An 8,985-nucleotide genomic window follows, 5' to 3' on the forward strand; every position below is an offset into this window, starting at 1 on the left:
CTCCAAACTTAGTGTGTATTTGACAAAAATTATTTTTGCTAATTTATTTTACTATTTAACTTATTTTTGTTACTATTTATGACTCTACTACACTTTTTGGTATTATTCATAGGTTTCAATGTACTACTTCAGTTAACTTTTACCTTTATCTACAATATTTTTAGCAAAAAGTTTTCAATTTTAACAAAATAAGTTGATTCCAACACTTAATGTGCATTTTAATCTAATTCCAAACAATATGAGTTTGGCATCAGTTTTAATCTTTAATTTTTAATTTTTATGTACAGTTTTTTAAAATCTTATTTTTATTTTCACATTTTTCATTTTTTTTTCAAAGTATAAGTACATTTTAGCACACTCTCAACAAAAAATTTCAACAAAAACTTAAATAAGCTGTTTAAAAAAAAAAAAAACCCACCATACATATAGATCAAAGAAGTAAGAATAACTATCAAAGAATTGCCGACTCATATAAAGTAGAGTTTACAACTTACAACTCGATAGCTTTATACGATAAATCCACCTTTTTCTTTTTTGGGCAAACTATACAGACAGAGATGGGACATGTCACATGTATGTTGGTTTAAATCAATGTGCTCGCACGTTTGACTTTTGTTTTGTTTACCAAGACAAAAAATCCGGCAGAACTCCCCTATGTGAAATTGTGGTATTTCACCTTACCGACGTGAGTGTGAAATAACTTCGAAAAGTAATGAAAAGGATTGGCCTCCCTGTCCTCCACCACTTTGCCAGCAACTCTGCAATGACCACATATTTTAAGTGGTAATCTTCAACCCGTGTGCTCTGTTAAGTGAGGAGGAACCCAGCTTTTTTATAGTTTTTTCACGGAAAAATCTCTCATGCATACCAGCTCTTCTTTCACAATTATTGGTGCAAGATCCCCATTTGCACTTTTTAAAAATTTCTGCTTTGATTCTTTTTATTTTTTCGTAATGAAGCCACAAAATTAAAGTAGCATAGATGGTGTTTGGTATATGCACTTAAAAACATATGATTTGTTGTTTGAAAATACGTGTGGGTGGAAAAATGTGTAATATTGTTTAAAAACTAAAAATTGTTATTTAAAATAGTGTACCAAACACCCCATAATAACTTAACATGGATCAATTAATCTAGTGGACAAAAAGTAAGTCATTACTCGAATTGGCATGGAAACTTTACGGAGAAGATGGCCATGAATTCTATTTGAATAGTACTAGAAATACAAATTATTTTATAAAAAAAATTATAAATTATTAATGTGGTGAGTGATTATTAGTAAATGAAAAAATAACATCACTGATGGGCCTAGATGAAAACTAATAAGAAGTTTGCCACATCAAAATTTTGTACAAAATTGTAAAATAGTTCGTATCTGTAGTATTACTCATTATTTTTTTCCTCTTATGCACCTTAATATTTTCAAACAGTAAAATGGTTTTTTTTTTAAATCCTTATTTTGAATGTGGCATTTTAATAGCTTGCTCCTTCCATTAATGTTGTATAATTTTTTATTTTTTTATTTATGAATGTTGTATCATATTCACTATTCTCTATCACATTATGTTGTATCATAATCACTTTTTTTTAAAAATGAGAAACTAGGGAATTTAGCAAAAGATAAAGCCCGGACATTCTTCTATCCATGTTACAACTTACAACTATATGAATTTAATAAGCTTAATTAGTGCAAATAGTGTTGCTCATGCTTTGGCTAGATTTGCTAGATTAATTGATAATAAAATTGTATGGATGGAGGAGAGTTCTCCACCAGTGGTGGATGCTTTGTATTTGGACTCTAGTCTTCTAAAATAATGAAAATTGTTTAGTTTCGGCTTCACAAAAAAAAAAAAAAGCCTAATTAGTTTTTTGTTTTTTTGTTTTTGAGAATGAGCCTAATTAGTTAATAGTAATAATTGACAACAAGTCTTTTCTCTAAACCGACCAAACAGTCTACTAGTATATCCCACTGCTTGTTTTCATTCCGTTCGCACACCTATTTCCTTTTATTAATGAAAATAGTCTAAACTAACTATACTCCTACTAGTTAAGTAGTAGTTTCAACTCCTTGAACTTATTGTAATATTTTTTAACTTCATGCTTATCTGAAAGATTTATTTAAGAAAATCACTTAACTAATTAATAATTAATAGAAATAAATTAGTCTCCCAATATCAACTAATTGGTAATTACCGCTATATCAACTAGATATTCTGGATCTCCGGTAATTATCATATTAGATCTATTAAGTATCACAAGTATTGTTTCTCAAAAAATAATAATAATAATAATAATCACAAGTATCAACCCCAAAACTCTCCCACATCTTTATTAATATAATTTAAAAAAACCCACAACATGATTTGACCCAAGTCAAATTACATTTATTGACAACTAGAAGATTTTTTTTCTCATTATTTTTTTTATGGGAACTAGAAGGTGGTAATTTTTTTTATCTAGAAGGTGTTGATAGACATTGGCAATTTAACACTAACATATTCATTAAAAAGAAAAGACAAAAATGTAAAATTGACCCTCTAACTTTCAGTCTTTTTCATTTCAGTCCTCGAACTTTCAGTTTTGTCATTTCAGTCTTCTAACTTTCAATTGTTGTTAATTTGGTACTCAGTTAAACTCCAGTTATGTCATGCCGTTAATTGAACCAAAACGACATCGTTTTGGCCTTTTTTTTATTATAATAAATTTTGAAATTTAAAAAAATTATAAAAAAAACTGATACAAAAAAAAAGGAGGAATTATTCCACACCCAAATCACTCACTAAAAAAGCTTGTAAAATTGTGGAATTGGAAGCGGAAGCGGAAGCGAGTCTCGCTTCTGCTACCTCCCAACAACCATATCAACAAAGTCATCTCCACCACTACTCATAAAGCGGTCTCTAAGACCCTCAGCCTTAGCCACCAGGAACGATGGGTTAGTGACAAAAGAGGGTTCCTTGTCTGATCCTACAAGAAGAGCTCTCTACGATACACACATGGCCAACGGTCTCCATTTTGCTTTCTCTGTTACTCAAAGACGCCTCCACCACTAGGTTTCTCTTCTTTTTCAATCCCTGATTATATAACCTAACCCTGCCTTCTCATCTCTTTTAATTTCCTTGCCTATCTATCTATGACTGACTTCTCAAAATCTCGTTTCATCTTATATCGGTCATGAGGAATTTGACACAATTTTGTTGATATTTCAGATTAAGTTCTCTAAAAAAAATTGAAATTTACAAGTTTTTTTTTTTTTTTGGTGAAAAGGAAAGTACATTAATAGAAAAACTACAAAGGGGTAGAGAGTTTAGGATGACCCTGTTATAATACAATCCCAATTTGTCCGAGCTTTTTCAGTGAGTGATTTAGGTGTGGAATAATTCCTCTATTTTTTTCCCTTTTTTTTAATATCAGTTTTTTTTTAAATTTATTTAAATTTTGAAACTTATTATACGTCGTTTTGGCTCAATTAACAGCAGGACATAACTGGAATTTAACGAAGTACCAAATTGACAACAATTGAAAGTTAGAGGATTGAAATGACAAAATTAAAAATTAGAGGACTGAAATAAAACAAACTGAAAATTAAAAGGTCAATTTTATATTTTTGTAAAAAAAAAAGACTTTTTTTTTTTTTTTTGAGAAACCCCTTGTTAAAAAAAAAAAGGAAAAAAAAAAAGACATTAACATTAAGAAACTCGATGTAAAAAAGAAACACACACACACAGTGTCACAAAAACACACGGACACACGCACATCCAAATGAACCCGGACTCACAGAGTACCGAGTCAAGTACCTCTGCGCTAAAAAGGAAATATATAAGGCAAAACTTCAAGATCTGATCTACCTCTCCTTCTCTTTCTCTTTCTCTTTCCACCATTTGTTTCCTCTTATAGACGTGAATCTCACCCTCCCTTCTCTCACTCAGATCTCCCCCCGTACAAATCTAGGACAATTTGTTAGGTACCAAAATCAGACCCACTTCATTTTTTGATTCAAACCCAGTAAGCTTTATTATTATTTGTGTTTTTTCGCTTTTGTGTTTCTGGGTTTTTGTTAAATTCTTGTTTTATTGCTGGATCTGATACAATTAACGTTTCTGGGTGTGTTTGCAATAATTTGGATTTCATGGGATTTTATAGGATTGTCTAATGTAGCTTTTGCAATGCAAAAAAATGTAGTTTTTTGTATTGGTCTTTGTTCCAGATCTGTGCTCAGGGAAAGTGTCATTTTCTTTATTGCTTGCGTTTCAATTCACTGGGGGACTGGAACATTGGGATAAATCAATTACATTTGCTAAAATCTTCGTTTTAATTTGCGTTTAGTATTAGACTCTCTCTTTCCTTCTTAGATCAATCATTTTCATTGCTTGGTTGTCAATTTGCGTGTGGCTAACCTCAACTAGCTTCAGTGCCTTTTTTTTTTTTTTTTTTTTTTTTAAAAAAAATATTTATAAAGCACTTCCGTAGGCCTTAGATTTTGACTCAATCCAGGGATCGAATTATTGAGAGACAAATTTGCAACTTGCTGTTGAACTTTACTAGCATAATATAATAATATATTATATTTCTAAGACACAGTGTTTCGTGGTAACGTGCCGGTGCGCGTTTATTATGAGAGCTCATACGCGTAGATATTAAGTAGTGTAATTTGTTTTCCTAAAAGATGGTATTTTTATTGGCTAATTGTTGTTTGGTTTTGTAATTTAATTTAATTTTTTTTTTACAGGTAGAGATAAGTCTTTTGAGTAATTCAAGAAATGAGATCTATGTTGTGATCTTTGAATACATTAGTGGAAGCGAAAAAAGTTTGTGATTGGAGAACTAAAATAAATGACGAGGGGAAGATCTTCTGATGGGGTGCAAAAGAAGCGTTTAATCACTTCTGTGTGTGCTGTGACAATCTTCCTTGGTTTTCTGTATGTATACTATGGATCCATTTTTGGCTCTAATAACCACGGTGCATCAGCTCTAGAATATGGCAGCAGATCTTTGAGAAAACTTGGTTCATCTTACTTGGGTGGGGATGAAGATAATGATGGCAAGCAAGATGAGTCTTCGATGAGATTTGCGCTGGAAGATGGAGAGGATGAAATCAGACCAAAGAGTTTCCCTGTAAGTGCTTTACAGCTATACATAGTCTTCAGCCCCCCCGGCCTGCTTTTCAGTTTGATTTGCTATGTCAATGGTGTTCATATGTGTACTTTTGATTTTTGAAGGTTTGTGATGATCGACATTCCGAATTGATTCCTTGCCTAGATAGAAACCTTATATACCAAATGAGATTGAAGCTGGACTTGTCTTTAATGGAGCACTACGAAAGGCATTGCCCTCTTCCGGAAAGGCGGTTCAATTGCTTGATTCCTCCTCCATCAGGATACAAGGTGAGTCAATTGGGAGAATGATGTTGTAATCAAGATTGTATTATCATTCTCTGCTCTAGTAAATGATGTTCTGTTTGCTCATTTGATGTTACAGGTACCAATTAAGTGGCCAAAAAGCAGAGATGAAGTCTGGAAAGCAAACATACCTCATACTCACCTTGCACATGAGAAGTCTGACCAGAACTGGATGGTTGTTAAAGGTGAAAAGATTGTATTTCCTGGTGGAGGAACTCATTTTCACTATGGAGCTGATAAGTATATTGCTTCAATTGCAAATGTAAGATTTGTGGCCTTTATTGAATACTTTTTGCAAAGTATTTCTTGAATTGCTAGTCCATATAGAATTGTGCATATTTCCCTTGCTCTGCATTGCAAATGGTTTGTCTGATTTTTTGTTTTGATCTTGCTGTTTTTTTTTTTCTTCAATTAATTGATATTTTTGTGCCTCAAGGAAGATGTAGTAATATTATATGTGACCTAATTTTGCAGATGCTTAACTTTTCCAACAACAAGATAAATAATGAAGGAAGATTAAGAACAGTTCTTGATGTTGGCTGTGGTGTTGCAAGTTTTGGAGGTTATCTTCTTTCGTCTGATGTCATAACAATGTCATTAGCACCAAATGACGTGCATCAAAACCAAATTCAGTTCGCCCTAGAAAGAGGAATTCCAGCATATCTTGGTGTTTTAGGGACCCAGAGGCTCCCTTACCCTAGCAGATCTTTTGAACTTGCTCACTGTTCTCGATGTAGGATTGATTGGCTTCAAAGGGATGGAATTCTTCTTCTTGAGCTTGATAGATTGCTCAGACCAGGAGGCTATTTTGCCTATTCATCTCCAGAAGCATATGCTCAGGATGAAGAGGATCTTAGAATATGGAAAGAGATGAGTGCCCTTGTGGAGCGTATGTGTTGGAGAATAGCTGAAAAGAGGAACCAAACAGTTATTTGGCAAAAGCCTCTGACAAATGACTGTTATATGGAAAGAGAACCTGGTACTCAACCTCCTCTCTGCCGGTCTGATGATGATCCAGATAAAGTTTGGGGTGTGCAAATGGAAGCATGCATCTCGCCATACTCTGATCGTGAGTGTCTTCTTATATGTTTTATCATAATTTCTGTGTTTTCTTGACTGTTGGAAACTATTGTCACAATAATATTTTCTCGATGGCTAAATGCTAAAACAAAACTTGTTCTTGGTTTCATGCCACTGAGTTAATAAGAGTTAATACAAAAGAAACACTCAAATTACTTATAGACAATTAGGAATGCGGGCTTAGATTCCCATAGAAAACAGAGTTTTGTAAGTAAAATTGGCTTATTTAAACAGCTTCAAATCACCACGGTTAGTTATCCAACTAAAAGAACAGATAGAGATGAAATCATAAGTATGTAGGCCACCTGGCATAAGGATACACTATTGTTTTTATACTTTGTTTAAATCACTGGGACAAGTATAAATTTTAGTTTAAGTTTGCTTTGCTTCTTTGTTGGTTATCTTGTGACATGTTCACACTTAACTCTCAAACAGTCGTTTCCCAAATGCTATTTTTTTCAAGTGATAATTATGATAGCTTATATCTCAGTTGAATAATGTGTGTACTTCTAGATTAACTCTTAAGGATTTTGTTATGGTTGAGCTTGAGCATAGATAGGTACTAAGTTTAGTGATACGAGCCTATATAAAGCTGGGCTTGAATGGCCAGCTGTGGTGTTATCACAATCATCATGATGCTCGGTAGTCAATATGCTTGGGTGTATTTGCTAAGCTAGGTGTGTATAGCCTGTATTTCATGCTATGGAATACCCACCGATCAAAGGAACCTAGAGTTTTGTATTGATACATGTTGACAGGTTTGATAGGTGCTAATCAAAATTTTTCCTGGTTTTATCAGATGACCACAAAGTAAAGGGAAGTGGATTGGCTCCTTGGCCATCTAGATTGACTGCTGCTCCTCCTCGTCTTGCTGATTTTGGCTATTCAAATGAAATGTTTGAAAAGGATACGGTAATTAATGGTCTTAATCTACCTTTTTTTATGGTTAGTTATTCCTTGCTGCTTAGAAACTTTGTGATGCTTGGGCTTACGTATTGCTGGTGTCTGGTGTAGGAAGTTTGGCAAGGGAGGGTTGAGAATTATTGGAATCTCTTGAGTCCAAAGATTTCATCGAACACTGTGAGGAACTTGATGGACATGAAGGCAAATATGGGTTCATTTGGTGCTGCTCTGAAGGACAAGGATGTTTGGGTGATGAATGTTGTTCCCGAAGATGGACCAAACACTCTTAAGCTGATATACGACAGAGGTCTTATAGGCTCTGTTCATAACTGGTATGCATATTGATTTTTGAAATATAACATGATAAAAAATTGTACTGTAAGTAATACCTTGTTTTGTTTGATTATATATATTATCTTTATAGTGATTATATTAGTGAACTTAGTTTTCCTAGGCAAGGATTGGAGTTCAACTTATGCACTTTGTGATACATGAGTGAGAGAAATAATGACACTCAGCTAATTAACATTTAACAGCAGATAGCTATTGCCTATGGCTGGTTTTCTTCAAATTTACCAGCTCTGCTGACATATTTCTAACATGCTTGGTGGAGATGATATTTTCTCATTTTCCATCAACTTTTACACCCTAGAACCTTATCCATAGATTCTTGGAAAAGGTTGTGTCCGCTGAAGTCTGGAGAAGGTTGATTTTGACTTATACTGGAAAATCTGTCTCAACAGGTGCCAAGCCTTTTCAACATACCCCCGAACTTATGATCTGCTTCATGCATGGACTATCGTTTCTGACATAGTGAGGAAAGATTGCAGTCCTGAAGATTTGCTGATTGAGATGGATCGCATACTAAGGCCTACTGGTTTCGTAATTTTTCGTGACAAACAACCAGTGATTGATTACATAAAGAAGTACTTGGCAGCATTGCACTGGGAAGCAGTGGCAACAGCTGATTCCAGTTCAGATTCCGACCAGGATGGAGATGACATTGTGTTTATCATTCAGAAGAAAGTCTGGCTGACAAGTGAAAGCCTCAGGGATTCTGAATAGGACAACAGCGCCTCTGTTCCCGGCTTCACATTTAAGTCTGCTGCTTCAAGGGATTCCAAGCATGTCCCAAGTGGTTAAGCAGAAAATAATTTTATTTTTGTAGCAGTAAGTTATGTTTAAATTATTAATTTTTATTTCCTTTTTTCTACGCTGATTTATTTGTTAAAGCCATAGACTGTCAGCATCTATACGCAATTCTTTTTTCTTTTTCTGGGCATTGTGTAAGCTACCTATTAATCTATTGATCAATAACTGAAGTTAAGGCCGCTGTGCTGCTGAAGTAAATAGAATTGGTTCAAGTTATTAGTAGTAGCATATTTTGCTTGCCTAAAATTTACCCATGTCTTGTTATCATGCTTTTAGTTTGTGTGCAAATATAAAAATTACTTCATTGAAATAATTCCCTTTAAATGGATCCAATTTGGCAAAAAAAAACTCTTCCCTAATGCAAATTAAATTCGTCCAGGTAAAGGGCAAGACTTAGGAACGATATTTAGGTAATGTTTATTCGATTCTCTTCTTTTAAAATTTTGTCATGTTG

At 33.8% G+C, this 8,985-nt stretch overlaps 1 protein-coding gene across 4 annotated transcripts; it reads left to right on the forward strand.

Moving 5' to 3' along the window:
• The first annotated feature begins 3,717 nt into the window (after positions 1 to 3,717).
• On the forward strand, positions 3,718 to 8,729 carry LOC142624051 (putative methyltransferase PMT3). 4 transcript variants are annotated; one of them, XM_075797551.1, is made up of 8 exons: positions 3,718 to 3,961; positions 4,727 to 5,112; positions 5,217 to 5,381; positions 5,476 to 5,658; positions 5,871 to 6,465; positions 7,276 to 7,388; positions 7,491 to 7,711; positions 8,123 to 8,729. In XM_075797551.1, exons 2-8 carry the CDS (start codon positions 4,831 to 4,833, stop codon positions 8,442 to 8,444), a joined length of 1,881 nt encoding a protein of 626 aa, XP_075653666.1. In that variant the 5' UTR covers positions 3,718 to 3,961; positions 4,727 to 4,830; the 3' UTR covers positions 8,445 to 8,729. The 4 variants fall into 4 exon arrangements, with proteins under 4 accessions (XP_075653666.1, XP_075653668.1, XP_075653664.1 ...); XM_075797553.1 differs by having other exon boundaries at positions 3,733 to 3,961; positions 4,731 to 5,112; XM_075797549.1 differs by having other exon boundaries at positions 3,844 to 4,002.
• The last annotated feature ends 256 nt before the right edge of the window (positions 8,730 to 8,985 follow it).

Source organism: Castanea sativa, chromosome 2 (assembly GCF_040712315.1).
Source record: "Castanea sativa cultivar Marrone di Chiusa Pesio chromosome 2, ASM4071231v1".
Lineage (NCBI taxonomy): Eukaryota > Viridiplantae > Streptophyta > Magnoliopsida > Fagales > Fagaceae > Castanea > Castanea sativa.

What these genes read in the sequence shown, in the direction of transcription:
- LOC142624051 (XM_075797551.1), top strand. Translation starts at nt 4,831, where the DNA reads ATGACGAGGGGAAGATCTTCTGATGGGGTGCAAAAGAAGCGTTTAATC. An exon ending in CTCCTCCATCAGGATACAAG is followed by an intron (nt 5,382 to 5,475) that starts GTGAGTCAATTG and finishes TTGATGTTACAG; the next exon opens with GTACCAATTAAGTGGCCAAA. An exon ending in ATAGGCTCTGTTCATAACTG is followed by an intron (nt 7,712 to 8,122) that starts GTATGCATATTG and finishes CTGTCTCAACAG; the next exon opens with GTGCCAAGCCTTTTCAACAT.